Source organism: Penicillium arizonense, assembly GCF_001773325.1.
Source record: "Penicillium arizonense strain CBS 141311 chromosome Unknown PENARI_contig003, whole genome shotgun sequence".
Taxonomy (NCBI): domain Eukaryota; kingdom Fungi; phylum Ascomycota; class Eurotiomycetes; order Eurotiales; family Aspergillaceae; genus Penicillium; species Penicillium arizonense.
This window is the reverse complement of record NW_019173280.1, coordinates 2,118,548-2,139,060: the sequence shown is the minus strand read 5'-3', so window position 1 is coordinate 2,139,060 and position 20,513 is coordinate 2,118,548. Positions and strand designations below refer to the sequence as shown.

Here is a 20,513-nt window from a genome sequence, read left to right as displayed (position 1 = left end):
CGCCTTTGTTTAATCTCCGCCACTCCGGGATTCAATAACTCATTCTTTTCTTGACCCTCACTTCTTATTGTAACCCTTCTTGGACTTGGAAGGACGTGCTTGGAAAACAATAGAGTTACGGGGCTTGCGGTTGCGCTTTTGCACACGTCCTGCTTTCGAGGATCGGCTCTTGGAGGTCTTGGAATCGATATCCATCTCTGTGGCAAATGAATGGTTAGCGTTTGCAAGTCAATAATCGACGATTAGAGTGATAATATAGACCAACCTTCGTCTACGCCAGCTTGAGAGGCCTTGGCAGCAGTTTCCTCTTGGTTGACTGTGATAAGAAGTGAGCCAGGATCCTTGTATAATCGAACACAGGGGACATACCAGAATCACCTTCTAGATCCATCTTTGATTTCTCGGGGGCTTCGGGCCGGGGTTGTGAAGCAAGCTCCTGGAGTTTGGCTGCGAGTCGCTCGGTTCTAGCATCAACGACCGGGCCAAACACCTTCTTGCGGAGATTGGCTCTGTTGCGCTTCGAGACGCTGGCACGCACACTTTTCGCCATTTTGGAAAAGAAGAAATGCCAAAGTAAAATTAAGTAAAGAAAGAAAGCGAGGCAAATAAATGGGGGGGAGAGTGATAACTTTTTTTTTTCAGATAAGTGTCTTATGTCATCCGGAGGCCGCACCTCACCTCCGAGGCATATCACTCTTGACTCGGGGTTGGTGATTTCTTCTTATATACATGAGATGTATAGATGCAGACCCTTTATCATCGCTCTGGCTGAATTGGACTCTTGTCTTTTGAGGAATATCGGACCAAGTCCTCCTTGATTGCTCCTGCAACTCCTCTCTTTGAACGAAATCATGGCAACCCCAGGCCATTCGACGGACGTTCCAACACTGGTGGCCCTCATCAAGACACTGACAAACCCGTCATTAAAAGATCTGTTGAGGTCCGAAAGCCTCCAGGTATCGGGAGTGAAGATCGCCCTGCAGCTCCGCATTATCCAACGTTCGTCAATCTTCCTCTCTCCTTCTTCCTCTTCCTCTTTCTCTTCCTCTTCCTCTTCCTCCCGCATTCCATTTAATCCCATTGTAAAATGAGCTCTGGTCAATATGGTTGCTTACAGTTTGGATTAGGGCTTGAAGAAGTTGCGACCTCAGACCGTCTAAGCTTCGATGCATTAGCGCGGCGCATTCTGGATGTTGCCCTCCCCAGGTCGCGATACTCAGCACATACTGGAAATCAATATCAGGCGCCACCCATTTCACAGTCTCCCGCGCAGGCTCGGTCGGCGACCCTCGGGGTTTCCATGTCACCCCACCCGTACACTGCTGGTCCGGGCAATTCTCTCTCAAAACCCCCTGCGGCCTCTAATAGGCCTCCAGGTCGTTTGGAGTTTAAAGAAAGCCCTTTCTTTACGATTATTGAGGCCTTAACTCCTGTGGTGGAATGCAAGAGTATGTCACTCTGGAAATCTTCTGTTGATCATTCAAGTCTAACTTCATCAAGTTCGCGAACAAACCCGGGATAGTGTGGAACTCAAGGTCATGCTTTCTCCGCGAACTGCTCAAAAGTTGCAGATGGATTCCAACGCCCGAGTCATGGTATATTGTGCTGCAGATTCTGGCCTTACCCAGTACACCAAGTCGGATATCGCATTTCCACATCAGGTGGAGCTCAAGGCGAATCTCGATGAAGTGAAAGCCAATCTCAGAGGCTTGAAAAACAGACCAGGCACTACGCAACCTGCAGATGTCACCAATTACATCCGGAAGAAGCCCGATTACCCGAACAACATTGTCATGACTTATGCATTGACGCAAAAGGTTGGAACCGTTATGTCGCTACTCATTGGTGGAGCATTCATTTGACAGTTTCGCTGACTTACCACAGAAATTCTTCGCGCTTGCCAACCTCGTCAGACAACATCCGATTGAGGATCTCGTCTCGCAGTTGAGGACACGGAAACTCATTTCAAAGGAGCAGGTCATACGTGAAAGTAAGACAGTCCTCTACTTCCTTTACACCTTCTCTAACATATGTCGACATTAGTGAAAAATCGCGCACACGACTCTGATATCGTCGCCACATCGAGTGTCATGTCGCTGAAATGCCCTCTATCGACCCTTCGCATCAAGGTTCCTTGTCGGTCTATCGTTTGCACTCACAACCAGTGCTTCGATGCATCATCTTTCTTAGAATTACAAAAGCAAGCCCCAACTTGGACCTGCCCTGTGTGTTCCAAATCAACTAGCTTCGAGTCTCTGCAAGTCGACCAGTGAGTTTTCATCTCGTCTATTGCAGCACGTGTTATCCTTTTCTAACTCTGTTAGGTACGTTGATGACATCCTTCAAACAACTTCATCGGAAATCGATCAAGTCACCGTTGAGCCTGACGGTGCGTGGTCAGGTCCTAGTGACTCGGACATAGTCAAGCTGGGCGGTATGACGCCAGCATCAAACGACGACGACGATGATGACTTGATTGAAATCAGCGAACCGGGTATTCCCTCTGTAAAACAGGAACCGGGACCCCCAAATATCGCTCTAGAAAGGACACCCGCGCAGTCAAGGGAGGCATCAACCCCGTCCTCCGTTGCGCGTCTGTCGAACAAAAAGAGACCTGTCTCCCAAGTCATTGATCTCACAGAAAGTGGCGACGAGGATGATGAGTTTCCTGTTCCGTCTCCTAAACGGCTCGCCCCAAACTTGCCATCTCGATCCTTTCCCCGACAAGATTACCACCTACCGTCGGCCAGTAGCCCCCTGAATGGCAGTTCCTATCCTCCATCAATTTAGACTTAAATCTCCAGTTCATGGTCACAAATGGTCGTCTTTTTTCTCGAAAGCTGCATATTTTCATGGTGTTTTATGGCGCGACCAGGTTCGGGGGTCTTGGGATATTGGTATCATAGGTGATTATTTGAGCGGAGGGACTGCAATATTTTAGCTATTCCAGTGAGCCAAGTCATTCAATGAGTTGATCGGTGCATATCTTTTTCTAAATGGCTTCTACTCATGTTATGCAAGTCACCTAGGAGGTAGGATCTCCGTAGATAAGCAAACACTTCGGGCGGAGAGCTTGGACTTCCCCAACTCCGCATTCCCGACTTCTCTTCCTCATCACGTCCTTCGAGATACATTCAATTCCATTTGCAATTCTTGGCTGCCTATTGATCTTGAGCTTTCGCCATGTCATTCGATTCATCCTCCCCGCCATTAAATACCTCGGATCCGAACGCCCGCGTCTTCAGCTCCTCATGCTTCGACTTCCTTCTCATAGAACTGGTGCCTATGGCCGAGCGTATGGCACGGGATCTAGCAACTGAGGGCAAAGAAACCGAAGATGAAGAGGTAAGGGAGACGACGTTCTTCCGTCTGGAGTCTTTGGGTTATCGTGTTGGACAAGGCCTTGCGGAACGGTAAGCTTGAACAGTCTCCTTACATTCAGAGGTTCTCCAGTGCGTCTTCCATAGTTCAGTGTGCTGATTTGTGTCAATCGGACAATCCAGGTTTTCTCGAGATCGGCCTCGTTTTACCGATAATCTCGATGTGATCAAGTTCCTCTGCAAGGATCTGTGGACAGTCTTATTTAAGAAGCAGGTGGACAATTTGAAAACAAACCATCGGGTAGGTGAATATGGAACACGCATCGCAGGAAGCTGGCCATTGTTGCGCCTGCATTGGGAGTTCTGAGGCACTGATGTGATCAAATAAATAGGGGGTCTACGTTTTGACCGATAGCGCATTCCGGCCTTTTGGGAGGATGAGCATGGCAGTCCGGAGCGATGCGATATCTATGGCGCAAGCAGTAAGCATTTACTTGTAACCACTTTCGAATTGAGGCCTAGCAGCTTACAAACTGACCTAGTACCTTTGGTTTCCCTGCGGTGTTATTCGGGGCGCATTGGCCAATTTGGGCATTAACACAACCGTGCAGGCCGAGACATCGGACCTGCCAGGTGCGACTTTCCAGATCAAAACCCTCCAGCCCCGGCCTTGAAGATGGGAGCATTTGCCTGGGTCTGGACTGTATCTTCAATTGATTCGGTGGCCCATTGTACGGCAATGATGGCACCGACCGCCCTAGCTTTGGTATCCTTCTCTCACGGTTCTCCTCGGTTGAGGACAATAGGCCGTTCCGAGTCTTGCAACTACTTGAAACAGGCTACCATACAGGGGACTCCGGATTTTATTTCATTGCAGGTTTGTTGCTAATTCTGTGCCAAACCCATCTTCTTCCCGCCTGATCAAGGACCACACACTGTTGTGTCTACTCGTTGTTCATAATCTCATGGTGTCGCATTCAAAGCCTATCTTTCCGGGCACAAAATTGATTAGCGACGCTCTGTCAATTCCCGATGTCATCATATCCGTGAAAGCGATGGACCCATCGATAGGGGAAAAGGTGTGACAAAGGAGACTCGATATGGGGAGTTGTTTTTGCAATGCATGGTGCGAGGGTGAGAGTCCTTACTTTGGTGGTGAGTTCTTGGCAAATTCAACGCCCTTCTCGATGTTGCCCTTAAGACCAGTGATACAAGCCTCAAGAAGCTTCTTCTCTTGCTCGGTTACGCCCTCGAGGATGTTGATGGCCTTCTCGGCACCGTTGGGCTGTATCAATCATGTCAGCTAGCCGTTTTTAATGCGCGTTCAATAATGAATACTTACACCGAGCTCCACGGGGGTGGAGAAGAACTCAACACCGGTGGCTTTGGCAATCTCGTCACCGCCGGCAACACCGGGCAGGTAGATGAAAGTAGGCTCAACAATACCCTTCTCGCCCTTGGAAGCCTTGATGACGGCCTCGGCAAATCTTGTAAAAGTCAGTCACGGCTAAAATTTCAAGGATAGAGTGGGAAACATACCTGAAACCGGCAAATGCCATGGACAAGGTAGCGGAACCAGCACCGTCCTTGGCCTGAACGACCTCATCACCACCGAACTGGACGCCTGTGACCTGTCAGCAACTCATCACCATATTAAGGATCAATTTTACGCACGCTTGACAAGAGCATCGTAACGGTCAGCGGGAATCTGGAAGCTAGGGGAGACCTTGCTGAACAGGGGGACGATGGTCTCGCCGGAGTGGCCACCGATGACCGGGATAGTGGCATCGGAGGCGTTCTTGACGCCAGAGAACTCCTGAGTGAAGGTCTCGGCACGAACAACGTCCAGGGTAGTCACACCGAACAGGCGCTTAGGGTCGAAGACACCAGCATCCTTCAGAACCTCAGCGGCAATGGGGACAGTAGAGTTGACGGGGTTGGAGATGACGAGAGTGAAAGCCTTGGGGGCGAACTGGGCAATGCCCTCGACAAGGGTCTTGACAATGCCGGCATTGACCTTGAAAAGGTCATCACGGGTCATACCAGGCTTGCCTACATGTCACCTTGTCAGCAAAGCACGATAAACAATGCTGGCTATGGTGCCACTCACGGGGGATACCGGCTGGGATCACGACGACGTCAGCACCGGTCAGGGCAAGCTTCAATCCATCGTCCTTGGGGAGGTAGCCGGTGATTTTCTACTTATTGTCAGCGCAGCGCTCACTGGGGACGCTTTGGGGAGGGGCACACGTACGGCAACCGAGGAGATGTGGGAGAGATCTGCAGCGACGCCGGGGGTGTTAACAACATCGTAAAGGGCAAGCTCGTCAACAAGAGGGCTAGCCTTCAGCAAGAGGGAGAGAGGCTATATCGTGATTAGCTGGGGCTTCTCAAGGTCCCAATTGAAGACTAACCTGGCCAATGCCACCAGAAGCTCCGAGAACAACTAAAAAACAGAGTCAGTGATGGATGATTCATTAAAAGGAAAAAGAAAAGAAAAGGCAAAAAAGCTCACCAGCCTTGACCATGATGATTTGTGAATGAGGTTAGAGTTAAAGAGATGGGGGGAGGAGGGGAAAGCTCAGGAGGGAACCGGCCGATTTATAAAGAGAGGGGCTGAGAGGGGCAACCCCGGAGTACATCGTCCACATGTCGAATGACGTGTAGCTTATTGTTAAATCCGTATACTTACTAGTTATGTGTTAGTTATGTTTATATATGGTTATATGTGGTCATATATGGTTCTATATGTGTTAGTACACCGTATTTAAATAGGTAATTTCCAAGGTAGAGTGTAGGTCTATCTATGTAGGTAGTATAGGCTCTACTAAACCCCCCTCCCTCTCCCAACCTCTAATGGATCCAAATACCTGTTCTTCTCTCCTTCATTATTCGGAAATTCTCGCTTCCAAACCAACTTCCGACATGTGCGCGGATTGTTCCATCGGGAAAAGGCGGGAAGCAATTTCCGTGTCCTGAGGCTCGGGCCGACTGGTCGGTTGTTGAATGCATATGTTACAGTAGTACTACGACATTCTCAGGCTGATTTCTTTTCCGATAGAAAACTCTTCTTTTTGGAATTTGTTTTCTCTCTGGGGACAGTCGTCTTTCCTCTGCCCCGGAGCATGATTGCTAGATTACATGGGGATCTATCCCAAGTCCAGCACGGCGATATACGCCTATCAGGTCTCCCATCCAATCCAGATCCTTCACATGCCACAATTCAAGGTCATTTCAGAGAAATGCATTTACTCCGACTCCTCAGCCTTGCGGGCCTTGGCGCCACGGGGCTTCTGGGCGGGAGTGTCCTTCTTGGGAAGCTGCGAGCGACGGATGGCGCTCACACGGGCAACAGCCTCCTCGCGGATGTCAGCACGGTATCCGTGCTTGGCGGTCTTGTCGGCAACACCCTTGTAGATCCTGGGGGTAATTACCATCAGTACTGATCAACAGTCACATGGGTCATGAGTGAGGGATTCAGGTTCGCTTACTTGCGGGTGGCAGTGCTGGGACCGTAGGTGACGGTGACGGTGTTCTTAGCGGGCTGCTGGGGGTTGCTGGGCTTCTTGGTGGTCACGGCAACACCGTTCTCGGTACCCTGGACACCGATGGCCTGAGGAGAGGATTAGCACCCTGAGAACCAAACAAGAAAGAGAACAAAGTACCTTGTTGTTGGCATAGCCGGCGTACTGCAATCCCAAACCATTGTTAGCCATCAATTCACAAAAAAGAGCTATCCACCGGAGTCAACAGCCTAAGGCCCATACCTTGTAAGAGTGCTTGTTGAGCACGTTCAAGGGGTCCCGGGAAAACTGGGAGCCACCGCCGCTGTTGCGCTTAACCAGGTAGCTGTTCTGGTTGCCTGTTCCAAAGAGCGATCAGCAGACGTTCGGGTCGAAAAAGCGAGGTAAAAATTCCCAACTAGAATTGCGAAAGGTCGAACATACGGGTGATCTGCCAGACCAGATCGTTAGAGATGTTTGTGGCCATTGTGATGAGATGGTGTTGCGTTGGGAAATTGAGGGATCGTAGTCGCTATCAAACCGTCTTCACGTTCGACCAAATTGTGTGTGTCGAATGCCAAGACCTGAAATGGATGTCTCGCTAAGGCGGCCACTTTGGGAATAGATTAGTGCCTTGGTGCCTTGTGGCCTGACATCTTGGCTCTGTTGCTTGCATCATGAGGCATCAAATCGACACGCTAAATCGGCTAGTTCGGATTTTACTCTGTACACTTCTTGCGAGTCTCGAAAGTGCAAAGGTAATAAGACCTACAAATGCAACCCTGGAAAGTATCATATTCTATTTGATATTCCACTTGATGGTACAACTGTAAAGGGCGTTGTACCTTTTTTTGTCAGCCTTCTCCGCTTTCCGCTTTCCGCTTTCCGCTTGGATATCTCCAACCTTTAGGCTGCCGACGGATGCGCTGACGTTGCCTTTCCCAGTAAACCAACTTTCTTTTATTTTTGTTTTGTTTCCATGCCTTTTCCCCCAATAACTGCTTCCTATCTACAGGGACACTTCATCTCTTAGAGAGGTCGAGGGTGCCATCGCAATATCCTCTCTTAGAACCTCGGCATACTCAACATGACCTACCTTTTTTATTCTCTCATTTTCACGGTCATAATCTCTGGAACAGGTAAGCTGGTTCATTTGCTATACCGAACTGGTCCTAATGAGATGTCAGCACTGTACCTCACTCGGTCACGATGGATACCACTAATCCCGGTCCCTGACTACATCTACCATCGCCTTCCTTCTAGTTTCACGGCCGATCTGGAGGCTGGTTTAAGCTCGTCACAATTCGATCTAGCGGCCAATGTCGCCGGTGGTGATTCCAGAGGTGGCTTGGATCAAAAAGCAAAGAGGGAGGTGCGAAAGATCATGAAGAATCAGAAGGTTGACTTCGACGAAGCGCGTCGGATCTACACAGAGCAACGATTCGCAAAGAACAATATCGGACCTGACGGCCGTCCAAGGGACCCCAAATTCGTTTCGTTTTCATGAGCTATCTACGTCTATACCGCCAGTCGTTCTTTTAACATAATTGTATTTCCTTTTATTTTCTTGTCACAACCAGTGCTGTTTTGTCGCTAGCAGGGTTCCCGTTGATGGGAAGAGAGGTCTCTGGTCTCCCAGACTACTCGAACTCGTTTTGCAGTCTAAACAATCTACCACTTGGAGCTGGATTTTCTGTCGCGTTTGGAAGAAACGTGGCGGTCTCTTTTTTTACTTTTAAACTTGTACAGTTGCCATTCAATATTGATAGCAATTATCAGGTGCTGAAAATCATTACCGGTCTGTCTGGTATTTCTGTATCAAAGAGACGACCTATTATTACATGACCATGCACTGCCAATAGTGAGCCGGCTCCATGCCACTATTAGGCGCCCCCTGTCAACGTGCCCGAGGTAGCCATGAGGAGAATTATCAAACTTGAATCAGTGCCTTTGGTCCTTGGATCATCAAATCATTTCAAAGAAATCATTATCGGGGTTGTAGCAGATCTTTGGGGGGTTCGCCGGACCAGAAGCTCCGAGGATCACCGGCTGCCACCATATCCGGGCTGTTGGAAGCCTGGTGGTAGTGGAGGCGCACCAGTCGGAGGTCCAAATCCAGGTGGCCCAAACCCAGGTGGCGCAGTTTGTGGGTTGAAAGGCGGCTGGCCAACACCATTGAATCCCGGCGGTAAGAAGGTCTGAGGACCACCGTAGCCGGCTTGAGATCGCGGTGGCCGCGCGGGAAGGCCAGGTGGTGGCGTGTTGAGCGACGGGGCGGGAGGAGGGACAGGTCGGTTGTGTGGAGGAGGGACACTCTGGTAACCCATAGCTGGCAAAGCACGACCCATGCCGAGGTCGGGTGCTTGCGATGGTGCGGTACTCAAGGGTCGTGAAATGTCACCATTCGACATGACAGGCGTTGCTGACACGGGGCCAGGCGCACCAAACTGGGGCGGAAGCTGCTGTGTAGGAGGCTGGACATTGTGCTTACGTGCCTGGGTCGCCAGCATTCGCTCTGCTTCATCGCCATGTCTCTCGCCTTTGCCGTCCTTCTTATATGCATACTGCACCGACACCTGTTTGTTCATCAGGTATTGACCATTCATATTGGCGACGGCTGCATCCGAAGATTCAAAGTCGGCGAATGAGACAAATCCATAACCCTTGGAGAGATTATTATCGTCACGAGCAATCTGCAATATGCTATTAGCAATGGTCATCTTATATTAGAAAATATCTCACCTTCGGCAGATTGATCAGGTTACCAAAACGGCTGAATGTATCATAAAGCACCTGTTCAGTGACCATGGGATCGAGATTGCCAACAAAAAGCTCTGCGCCAATTTCTACAGTCTTTTGTTTGTCGGCCGATGCCTTGTTCACACGAAGAGGTTTTCCGTAGACGCGAATTCCATTCATGATTCTCGATGCATATTCGGCATCTTCCTCGCTGATAAACTCAACGAATCCATACCCCTGGTGTAACTGCGTAACCCGGTCCTTCGGCAGATGGACGTTCACGATGCGCCCGGCCTGCAACATCAATTCCCATACGAGGCTGTCTGAGGCCCGCTCATCGAGGTTTCCGATATAAACGGTGGCCTCTTTGTCTTGCTCCCTGGGTCTAGTTAGCATCATATCTCCTGCTGGTGGACAAGGTGAGAAAGGGCCTTACCAATGCCTTGCGCCAGACATGGCAGCGGATCTCAGCTAGAACACAGGCAGCTCAGTGACAAAAGGAAGGACTATCGGGCGAACTCTGCAGCTTGTATTGTAAGCAAAATTGGCACTTAAAGTGGTTATAAAGTTGCAGGGGACAAGTGTTAAAGTGAAGAAGAAGCTCTGGGACGATCACTGACTTTGGCCCCGACTTCCGAAAACTTTTGATTCACCCGCATCACTCTCCTTCACCATTATCTTCATCCAGCTTCGACCTGTGTTACTCTTCAGGTCTTTTATCTCTTGGAACCCCAACTACCTCTTTTAATCACAATCACAATCACAATCACAATGGTTCAATTCTCCGAAGAGACCAAGGTAGGTCGCGAATCCGACCCTTCTACTGGGACGACTAAGCCCATCTTTTTCTTTTGCAGGAGCGCGTCTCAAAGGTCATCGATATTTCTCGCGTTGCAATTCATTAGTGAGCCTCCCAGAAGTTCTCGAATCATTGCCTGAGCTGACCGATACCTTCCAGCGGATACTTGCCTCTAATTGTCTATCTGGGTACGTAGACATAAGACTCAGTGTGTATGTGATGGATACTGACTTAATGACAGGCTACACCTATAGCGACCCCAAGCCGACCCTGTTCAGGTATCTCAACTCCAGCCTGCATTCCGACCCGTACTAACTGATCAGACTGTTCTCGCCGCTTGCCTAGGTTAGATGAATAGAGGAAACGGCCAAGTTACCATTTGGAGGAATGTTGGGTTTCAATAAAGGCCATTTGTATTTTTAAATCGGGTCGGGTGATCTATGTTCAATTGATTCATACCGTTAAGACGTTTTCTCGTAGGTGACTCTCGACTCCCGAGGTCACGGGCTTCCCTCTCCAACCACTTCCACCTCATCCCATCACTCTTCCCTTTCTCGGGTTCATGACTAGCCATGGCTTCTCGTCATCCGTTGTGGAGACTTTAGCTGGATTCACAGCAGGAATTGTGTCGACGCTTTCGTTGCACCCCCTTGACCTGGTCAAGACAAGATTGCAAGGTAAGCCCTTGTTTTCCCTTGGGATTGTATGGTGAGACTAAATTGGACTTCTCTAGTTGATCGATCATCATCGTCCCGGCTCGGCAGTTCTCTACGAATCATCCGCGATATCTCCCATCATGAAGGTGGCTTTGCCGCTTTTTATCGGGGATTAGCCCCGAATCTGGTTGGGAACTCTACAAGCTGGGCTTTGTACTTCTTATGCTATAGCAGCTTGAAGGACGCTCTTCGAAGATATCGCCAGAGAAGTAATCATATGCTCGCATCGTCCGATTATTTTCTGGCGTCTGGAAGTGCAGGTATGTCTGAGCTGTTTGGTCCGAAATCTAGCTCTTATACACTGACTTGTGGCCGCATGAAGGCGCTATTACGGCGATCCTGACTAACCCAATCTGGGTGATCAAAACTCGCATGTTGTCAACCGGCTCTCATGTGCCCGGGGCGTACTCGTCACTCACGTCGGGTATAAGACAAATCTACCGTACGGAGGGCATACCTGGCTTCTACCGTGGCCTTGTTCCGGCGCTATTTGGTGTCAGTCATGGTGCCCTTCAGTTCATGGCTTACGAGCAGTTGAAACTCATCCGGTCTGGGACGATGAAAACTGAAGTGTCTTTCGATGGCAGCCGAGGCGCCGAGCGGGCATTGGGCAATGTTGACTTTTTCGCGATTTCCAGTTTGTCTAAGGTCTTCGCAGGTAGTGTTACCTATCCATATCAAGTCATAAGGTCCCGCTTGCAGACTTATGAGGCGCATCGGATTTACCGTGGGGCGATTGATGTCATTTCCCAGATATGGACTCGTGAAGGTGCTGCAGGGTTTTACAAGGGTCTTGGTCCGAACTTGTTTCGCGTGCTTCCAAGCACATGGGTGACCTTTTTGGTGTACGAGAACACCAAGTTCTACCTTTCCGGCCTAGCGCAAAATAGACCGTAGCTACCGCAAATGCATGTTGGCCCTAGGACATGATTTGGGACAGCCTCTCGTGGTATACATGATCTTCTGAGGGTCTTGACTGCACCTCGAATTTTTTATACTTGTATAACGAATATTTGACTATTTCAAAATCATGTCTTTCGCGAGATTACATAGTAGGCAGCAATATACCCTTCAATCACCGTACCTCTGCAGAAAATTCCACATCTAAAGGCTTTGGATATAAACTACAAGCATTTTAAAGCTTTTAGATTGTAGTATAGATTTATATGTATGAGCGGTTTAATGCTGAAGGTATTGCTTCTGTTCCAAGAATGCAACAGTGAGTGAAATTGTTAGTGAGATTGGAGTCGGTGGATGTTAGGACCCCTACATTTAGTTGGATAAGTCGGAGACCGTAGGGCCTAAGGATCATCTTGGGTAACTAGAACTCTAATTTAAAGGCCACGGTAGCTAGAAGGTTATTACCTACAGAGTTCTCATATATATATTAGCTACTCCCGCTACTCCCTCTTAAGGGGTAGCGTTTAGTCTTGTGAGACCCCACAATAGGTCCCTAGAGGTGATATACAGGTAGACCTTGACATTCCCCGCGGAACTCCCGCCATAGGACTGCCTATGGGACTCCCCTAGGACTAGACTTTGGTCCTATAGGAGCGGGCCTAGCGGGACTAGACCCGATACGAATTCCTATAGTAGGACTATAAACAATATAAATATTTGCTAACTTATGACCGATAATAATTGTGTAATTTGTAGTGGTTTTTTTATAGTATTTTACTTATAATAGCCGCTCTTAAAGAAGTAAGAGTTGTAAGATTTAGATTAGGTGGAAGTAATGTTTATATTGTTGTTATATAACTAACACGAAATAAAGTTATTATCCTCTAGTATTAGCTACTTCGAACCTCGATTTATTATTACTATATGTAGCTACGTATTATTCTCCTTCCTATATTAACCGATATAGGATCTTATTATTATTAGTAGTATCTAATTGATATATCGTACTTCTCTATCTCTTTATAAGGGCGTGTTAACTTAGTATCTAAGCAATTAGTTAGGTCTCGCTAGTTATTTCTTCCTTATTATTACCAATCATATTAGGGGTTTCTAACAGAAGCTCTACATCCCTATTCTTCTTAAGAGCCTATCGCTCTTCCTAAGTATAGACTCTATCACTTAAAGTGATCTCGTCTTAGTTAATCTCGAAGTTCGCGATATAGCAAAATAATACAAGGGCTTAAATTATCTAGGATTAAGGGAGCTACATCGATAGTAGTACATATTATAGGTAGAGTTAAAAATACGATTAATACTAGTGCGTATTATAGTAATTAAGAAAATATATTATACTAGTGTAGTAGTTGCTATATTAATACTAGTAAGAACGCTAATATCTTTCTATCGTCCTATAGTAAATTTTAGACTAAATAAGCTTTAAATATAAAGAAGGGGGTTTATACTAATATTGAGATAGTAAGCTTACTTTTAAAACTAGCCTTCTACGACCAAATACGCTAGGATCGATGCTCCTTAAATAGCACTAAAGCAACTAGCTAGTTAACGTATTTATAGTGTTAAGACCACTAACTAACGGATGTTTAGACCTCATAACCGCCCGCGAGCCACCCTCCGAGGGCCGCCCTCAGACCCGCCTTTTGCGGGCGGAGGGTAGGATCCTCCTACCCACGGGTCGGGCACGTCTTTCATATGCCCTTAGAGGGCGGCCCTCAAAACACTTCGGGGGCTAACAAATATAATAAATATAGAAAATCTTATAATTATATAAAATGTACAAATTATAGCTATATTATTAAGTATTTGAGTTATAGCTTAGGATTTTAAAGAGTCACTAAATTAGTAGTAGGACGGTTTTAATAAGATCTAAATAATAAATTAAAGCTAATTTAGACTTAATTTTTAGGATCTATACTATATACACTATATCTATAGAGTTTTAACTTTATATCTATTAAGAAGCCTTAAATGTTTCCGAACCCTTCCTAAATACTAACTCTACGTATTAGGTAGATTAGGCTTATACTCCTCTTTATACTCTCTTTCTTCTAGCTCTAATAAAGCGCGCTATCGCTATTTTAATTAGGCCCTATTAGCTAGAGGTTAAATAGTATTAAAAACCGCTAAAATAATATTCTTATTAATTTTATTATTATCACTAATAGGTTTAAGGAGATAAGTATCTATATTCTTCTTCTCTTAGCTTATATATATCTCTTTATATAAGAGATATTTATTAATTAGCGCTCGTTAACCCTTTTTAATCTTAAACCTTAATATATATATAAATAGTATTAGATCATTAATAGATTTAGAGAACCTCGCTAGTAGTAGTAGATATTATAGGCGGAGTTAAAAAGGCGTTCTATATCTACTCCTATAGTAGGTATAAAAAGTATATTATATATAAGGTTTATAAAGCGGGGAGTTAATACTAATAATCCTTCTAGAAAATATAGATAAGAGTTTATATAATATCTAGAATTAGAGTTAATATAAGCTAGATAATAGAGAGGTTCTATCTACTTATCGCTATTAAGATATTTCTTTAGCTTATTATATTTACTAGATATTTAAGGGCTAGGAACTTCTCTACTATATATTCTATCTTAAGCTCTAAAATAGTTACAATAGATAATTAGGCTCTTAATATTAATTATATATCTATATAGCATCGCTTATAAGATTAAAAGTAATCTTTAAGACTTATTTAATAGATTATATACTAGTTATTATCTAGATTATCCTAGTTCTTTCTTTCAAAGAATTAAAGCTTTTATTATAGCGAGAGAATAGTATTAATTATATTAATTATACTAATAGTATAAAAGCTTCTTCTCTATTTCAAAAGATGTAAATATAAGCTACTTCTAAATAACCTATAATAACCTATCTTAATATACTTTTCGACTTTTCAAGATAGATAAAAAGTTTATTATAGATACTAAAGATTAGATAAATACTAATATCCTTTATCTTTAAAAGAAGAGTTATAAATTTAAAGAAAGGCTAGATAATCTAAAAAAGATATTTAATCTATCGCTATTCTTTTTAATTTAATAAAAAAAAGTCTTAATTATATTAGGAATAAAACTTACTAAAGATTAATTAGAGCTATTTAGTATATTAGAGTATTAGAAAGGTAGAATTCTAGTAAGTTTAGATATTATAGATTAGAATAAGTCTTACTTTTGTCTAAAGATTATAAGATAACTTCTACTATTATAAGCTTATATTAATATAGATAGCTAGGTTTCTAACCTAAATAAGAAGAGTTAATATAATAAAAAAAGTATAATAATAAGGGGTATACCTTATTAAGTATATTAATAATTTCTCTAGATATAATCTTTAGACTGATCTATCTCTATACTCTTATTCTTTGGAATTACCTTTTATCTTATTAAGAAGGGTTATTTAGACTAAGCTAAATAATATAGGTAATATAAAGAACCTAAATAATTATAGAACTATTATTGAGTTCAAGAGACTATAATAATTATTAGATACTTAATATTATAGTATTATTATTTAATATATTATTAGTAGTAACTATAAGTACTTAATCTATAAACTTATACTACTAAAGGAGCTTTAAAACTATATTATTTCGATTTATATTTTAGGATCTAGATAAAGAATTAAATCTAAAAAAGATCTCTTAATACTCCTAATCTTAGTTAAGAAAATTGGTAGTAACGGCTATAAAGGCCTATTAAAATAGAGATATCTAGTAATCTAATATAAATAAAATCTTTATATTAGAAGAAAGCTTCTATAGGATAGATTACTACTATTCTTAAATATATCCTTATAGCTAAAACTAAATTATTATTATAGAACAAATCTCTAGTTATATAGGGGTAAGTTAGATAAAGGTAATAAGCTCCTAAAACTCTAGATATTTAATAAACTAGAAAGGGAGATAGGATAGGGTAAGTAGTTATAAAAGCTTCTATTCCTATACTTCCTATATAAAACTATTAATTTTTTTAGTACGTTCTACCCCTATTTATTAGGAATTTATTAATAAATAGTATAAATATAGGATAGTTAGTATATATAGTATTCGTAAGTAGTCTTTTTATATTAGCCTTTTAACTAGTAGATTTACGATAAGTTAGATTAGCTAAATACTAATAAGGGCGACTATTCTATAACGTATTTCACAAGCGAGCTGCGCACCCCACTCAAAACGCGTCAATTAATTAGATTCTCTATTTTCAACTACCTACTATGCCACCAATTCGTACTCAATCCTCTCGAAATTCAATTAAAAAAGAGGGTAGGATCTTATTAGCTATTTAGGCTATTTAGGAGCAAGAAATTGGTAGTGTTCGTGTAGTAGCGCGTGTATTTAATATGCCTAGATCGACACTCCGTGCGCGTCTTAAGGGTTCTATAAATCGCGTTAAAACTCGCGTAAATAGTTATAAATTGACTAAAATTAAAGAGGAATCCCTTTAAAAATAGATTCTCTCTATAGATTCTCGCGGAGTAGCCCCTTAGGCTTCTTTATTATAAGAAATAGCTAATTTACTACTCCCGACGCGTAGATCTACCCCTATTATTTCGGTCGGCGAGAATTAGGTTCTAAACTTGGTATAAAAATATATCTAATCTTAGTTCTTAAAATAGTACAATTTTAAGCGTACGTAATATAAAGACTTAAAAATTATTAAAGAATAGTTTTCCCTCGTCTTAAAGGCTATACTTTAATATAGTATCGACCCTAATAATATCTATAACTTTAATAAGACTAGTTTTACTATAGGCTTAATTATAACCGCGAAGGTTATGATAAGAAGGGAATACTATAGTCGGCGAACACTTTTATAACCTAGAAATCGCGTATAAATAACTATAATTAAGTATATAAATACTTTAGGGTAGGCGCTTCCTCCGTACGTAATCTTTAAAGGTAAAGTCTTTATTAAATCTTAGTTCGATAGCCTCCTAGACGATTAGAGACTCAAGGTTAGTCCTAATAGATAGACTTCTAATAAAATTAGTCTTTAGTAGCTCGAAAAGCTCTTTATTTTATTTACTTCTTCGTATATAAAGGGGAAGTATAGGCTTTTAATACTTAATAGCTATAAAAGTTATTTAACCCTAAAATTTAACGAAATTTATAAAAAAAAACTATTACCGTAATTTATATACTTCTATACTTATGTTACCTTTTATAGCCTCTTAATATTAGCTATTTTATAGTATTAAAACGGTCGTATAGTTAACTTATTAAATTAAAAATATATACTAGAATTAACTATATTAATAAGCTAGACTTCCTTAAAGCCTATCTATCCGCGTAAATTAAGGTATGAAAATTAGAGACTATTAAGAATAGCTTCGCCGCCGCTAGTTTAATACCTTATAACCCTAATTGAGTACTTTTAAAGCTTAATATTCGCCTCTATATACTAACCCTCCCCCTTAAGCTAGAGGAGTAAGTAGAATCTAAAAATACCTTTAAACTATATCTAATTATAAAAGTAAGCTTCCTTAATTAAAGCTTTACTAAAAGCGCGCTCGTAAAGCCTACCTAACCCGCTTAACTCCGCGATAATTAGGTTTTAAAGGCTTACTAAATTACGATATAATTAATAGCTATTCTTAAGAAAGAAGTAAGCAATTTACGCGCTAAAAATAAGAGGAAGAAGCGAAAAAAGATTAGATCTATAAGATAGTTTACTTCTAAAGAAGGTCTCTTAGTTTTAGAGGCCTCTACCTTATTAGCGTAGCTAGAGTAAGCGGTTTTAGCATAAATACCCTATAAGGCAGAATCGGCTCTAGCACTTTTATGGCCACGTAAGAGAGCCTTACTAAAGTGCAGTATCTATAGAATTTAGGATTATAAAATAACTATATATCCTAATAGACCTTAAGTTTAGCTTATTAAATTTAATAGCGTTTTAGTTAAGTATATTTAAAATTGATAGGTTTGGTAGTAGGGTACACAGCTCGCTTATGTGCGTAGCTCGCTTATAGAATACGTTACTACCTATTTATTAGATAATTAAGGACTTTATAAAATTAACGATATATTACCTCTAGTTTATTAGTTTTAGTATAAGTAACTTAATTAAATTACTTCTAGTAGGTTACTTTCCGATTACTATTCTAATTTAGTCGCTTTTTCTTTTTAAACTTAGTATTTAGCTACTAGGCGATAAAGTTATCTTTTAATATATCTATATATATAATATAAGCTATTAATTAACTATAACTAATACGCTAAAATAAAGACGTAATTAGAGGAGGAGGTATTAGGGTAAGAACTTAGAATTCGATACTAAGTTAAATATATACTAGCTTCTAGAAAAATTAGGGGTTAGGAATTACTTATTTAAGAAGAAGAGAAGAGGGTTAGCTATATTACCCTTATATATAGGTAAAGGATAGATATCGGAAAACTATAAAATTTATATTATTAACTAACTAGTAACTTTAGAAGTATATTTAGAAGATAGGATACGAGCTTTAAGAGAGATATATTAGGAAAGACCTATAAGGGGTAAGTAAACTAAATCACTAAATTACCTAAAGACTTAGCTTACTAGTTTAGTAAATATATCATAAGATAGCCCTACCTTTACTTAAGATCCCCTTTCTGATTAGTTAGATTAGAAGGGCCGCTTATAGGCCGCCCTTAACTAGCCCTTAAAATAAGGGCGGCCCTTATATTACTAATCCGCCCTCGTTTTTTCGCTAGATTTAGTAACCCCCCTAAAATCTAGTAGAAAATAAGCGTCAAAATCCTATATATTTAAAACGAAATATCTAAAGTTTAACTATATACGAATAAATAAAATAAAATAATTATCTATAATCCTTTTATATAAATAAATTATATTACTATTTATTATTCCTAGTAGCTATAATATTGTTACGCACGTCTATCGGGTCGCCGCTATATTAGAAGATTCCTGGGTTACACTTGCCTGAATGCTTCCTTGCTTCCAACGTTAACGATCTGTCTCTCAACTGTACCGTTGCCTAACAGGCCTTATATAGGCTAAGTTCTTTTGAGGGTATCGAGGAGCGATGCTAGGTAGAGCGCCGAACTAACTAATACTGGAGTATAGGTCTATTCGTAGTGTTGTTAAGTTATAATCAAGTTGTACGAGTCACCAAAGGTTCTAAACAGTAGACACAAGTAACAATGTATGATTGAACATGAAGAACTAAATTAGATATATGAATGAGTGTCCTTATATATCCCGAGCTCTTCCAAGGTAGAATGGTAGAAAGTAGAACGGTAGATTTGCCTTAGCAAGATCTACTAAGTCGACTATCGACCTTTCTACTACCTACATAATCACGTGGTTGCCGTCTTATTGGTTATTGCGGTATACAATGAGATAGCGAACGGGAGGCCGAAAGTGGCCTTTGGCGCGTAGACTCTGTCCATCATATAGAGTGACATATATACAGAATAAAGTCTGCCGGGTGGGTCCGCTCAGGGTAGATCATGCTCTTGCTCACTAAGCATGATCACGTTTCTCTTTTCCTTAAATACCTAGGGTGTCCAGGGTATAAGGTACTGCACGTAATCTGATGACAGATAGATCGGTTGGCTCTAGGTGGCCCATCAGTAAGTTGCGGCCCCATGATCGATTGGTGTCTGGTAGGTCCGTAACAAATATTATGTTCTAGGGCTATAACCTACCTAAACCTATAGACTGCGTGGTCTCACATTATCTATCTATTAAATAATAACTATAATAACGTTAGAAGTATAAAGAATCTCTATAGCGCACTATCTTATTAATTATAAGTAATATTCTATATTACTACCCTCGCCATATATAAGATCACACAGCAGTCTCTAGGTTTAGGTGAGTAAGCGAGGTAGATGGGCCAGTTATGCGTGCAATACAATAGGGTGGATTGTATGAAGAGACTGAACGCTGGTCCTTCCTGGGACCAGCGATAATTGCTTATATATAGACTTGGCCTATTCGTGGGTAGACTTCCGCATAACCCAATTTGGGTCGAAGGCTCTGACCCAAAACCTAACCTAGCCTGGGTCCGGGTCGAAGTCCCCTAACCCGGACCTAACCCGGACCCAATACTAGGGCCCTAGTAAAACCTAATATAGACCTAACTCGACCTAGTTTTTGCATAATTCTGATTATAAAGCTACTCGGTTATCAAAATAATTTACTATTTTTTATATCTGTTCTAGTTTATACCCTAAAACACTTTGCTTTCCTAGCATAAACCTTTCGAAATTTTAAGAAATAGCTCTATAATCTTAAAGAGTAGATCTAGCTTATAATTAATTACCTATTAAGATGTTATATTTAAGGTGATATAGCGTGTTTTAGTGGTTTTAGGAAAACCTTTGTCTAAAGTTATAGAAATATATATTTACTATATATAACACTTAGTGTATACTCCTAGACTTAGTAAGATTATTTAAAAAAATTTGTTATTTTACTAAAAGTAGTTAAATATTATATATAAAAAATATCTATTTAATTTAATTGAATAGGTTACTCTACTTAAAAAA

General features: G+C 42.0%; 9 protein-coding genes across 9 annotated transcripts; 5 read left to right on the top strand and 4 right to left on the bottom strand.

The window, feature by feature from the left end:
- Positions 1 to 57: 57 nt before the first annotated feature.
- On the bottom strand, positions 58 to 550 carry PENARI_c003G00964 (DUF2423 domain-containing protein; the record flags this gene model as incomplete). The annotated part of the gene is made up of 3 exons (XM_022628066.1): positions 58 to 197; positions 266 to 316; positions 370 to 550. 3 exons carry the CDS (start codon positions 548 to 550, stop codon positions 58 to 60), a joined length of 372 nt encoding a protein of 123 aa, XP_022491513.1.
- Positions 551 to 851: 301 nt separating this feature from the next.
- Positions 852 to 2,790, top strand: PENARI_c003G08963 (uncharacterized protein; the record flags this gene model as incomplete). Its single annotated transcript, XM_022628624.1, has 6 exons — positions 852 to 999; positions 1,128 to 1,448; positions 1,501 to 1,817; positions 1,885 to 1,990; positions 2,044 to 2,269; positions 2,325 to 2,790. The coding sequence occupies 6 exons, from the start codon at positions 852 to 854 to the stop codon at positions 2,788 to 2,790; spliced, it is 1,584 nt and encodes a 527-aa protein (XP_022491761.1).
- A 393-nt stretch (positions 2,791 to 3,183) lies between these two features.
- PENARI_c003G02928 (trafficking protein particle complex subunit) lies at positions 3,184 to 3,994 on the top strand (the record flags this gene model as incomplete). The annotated part of the gene is made up of 4 exons (XM_022628197.1): positions 3,184 to 3,413; positions 3,504 to 3,621; positions 3,713 to 3,802; positions 3,863 to 3,994. The coding sequence occupies 4 exons, from the start codon at positions 3,184 to 3,186 to the stop codon at positions 3,992 to 3,994; spliced, it is 570 nt and encodes a 189-aa protein (XP_022491314.1).
- Positions 3,995 to 4,464: 470 nt separating this feature from the next.
- On the bottom strand, positions 4,465 to 5,848 carry PENARI_c003G10033 (malate dehydrogenase; the record flags this gene model as incomplete). The annotated part of the gene is made up of 8 exons (XM_022628702.1): positions 4,465 to 4,605; positions 4,663 to 4,807; positions 4,860 to 4,944; positions 4,995 to 5,372; positions 5,431 to 5,518; positions 5,575 to 5,685; positions 5,735 to 5,766; positions 5,836 to 5,848. 8 exons carry the CDS (start codon positions 5,846 to 5,848, stop codon positions 4,465 to 4,467), a joined length of 993 nt encoding a protein of 330 aa, XP_022491972.1.
- A 720-nt stretch (positions 5,849 to 6,568) lies between these two features.
- Positions 6,569 to 7,310, bottom strand: PENARI_c003G06206 (uncharacterized protein; the record flags this gene model as incomplete). The annotated part of the gene is made up of 5 exons (XM_022628430.1): positions 6,569 to 6,740; positions 6,812 to 6,933; positions 6,986 to 7,009; positions 7,088 to 7,182; positions 7,268 to 7,310. The coding sequence occupies 5 exons, from the start codon at positions 7,308 to 7,310 to the stop codon at positions 6,569 to 6,571; spliced, it is 456 nt and encodes a 151-aa protein (XP_022491887.1).
- Positions 7,311 to 7,910: 600 nt separating this feature from the next.
- Positions 7,911 to 8,330, top strand: PENARI_c003G10207 (DUF2015 domain-containing protein; the record flags this gene model as incomplete). Its single annotated transcript, XM_022628716.1, has 2 exons — positions 7,911 to 7,962; positions 8,011 to 8,330. 2 exons carry the CDS (start codon positions 7,911 to 7,913, stop codon positions 8,328 to 8,330), a joined length of 372 nt encoding a protein of 123 aa, XP_022492149.1.
- Positions 8,331 to 8,865: 535 nt separating this feature from the next.
- Positions 8,866 to 10,018, bottom strand: PENARI_c003G02853 (U2 snRNP complex subunit HSH49; the record flags this gene model as incomplete). The annotated part of the gene is made up of 3 exons (XM_022628192.1): positions 8,866 to 9,516; positions 9,566 to 9,941; positions 9,999 to 10,018. 3 exons carry the CDS (start codon positions 10,016 to 10,018, stop codon positions 8,866 to 8,868), a joined length of 1,047 nt encoding a protein of 348 aa, XP_022491952.1.
- A 315-nt stretch (positions 10,019 to 10,333) lies between these two features.
- On the top strand, positions 10,334 to 10,706 carry PENARI_c003G04658 (mitochondrial import receptor subunit TOM7; the record flags this gene model as incomplete). The annotated part of the gene is made up of 5 exons (XM_022628321.1): positions 10,334 to 10,360; positions 10,420 to 10,466; positions 10,521 to 10,549; positions 10,603 to 10,639; positions 10,685 to 10,706. The coding sequence occupies 5 exons, from the start codon at positions 10,334 to 10,336 to the stop codon at positions 10,704 to 10,706; spliced, it is 162 nt and encodes a 53-aa protein (XP_022491563.1).
- Positions 10,707 to 10,923: 217 nt separating this feature from the next.
- On the top strand, positions 10,924 to 11,974 carry PENARI_c003G11226 (putative mitochondrial folate carrier protein Flx1; the record flags this gene model as incomplete). The annotated part of the gene is made up of 3 exons (XM_022628781.1): positions 10,924 to 11,038; positions 11,095 to 11,337; positions 11,400 to 11,974. 3 exons carry the CDS (start codon positions 10,924 to 10,926, stop codon positions 11,972 to 11,974), a joined length of 933 nt encoding a protein of 310 aa, XP_022491742.1.
- Between the last annotated feature and the right edge of the window lie 8,539 nt (positions 11,975 to 20,513).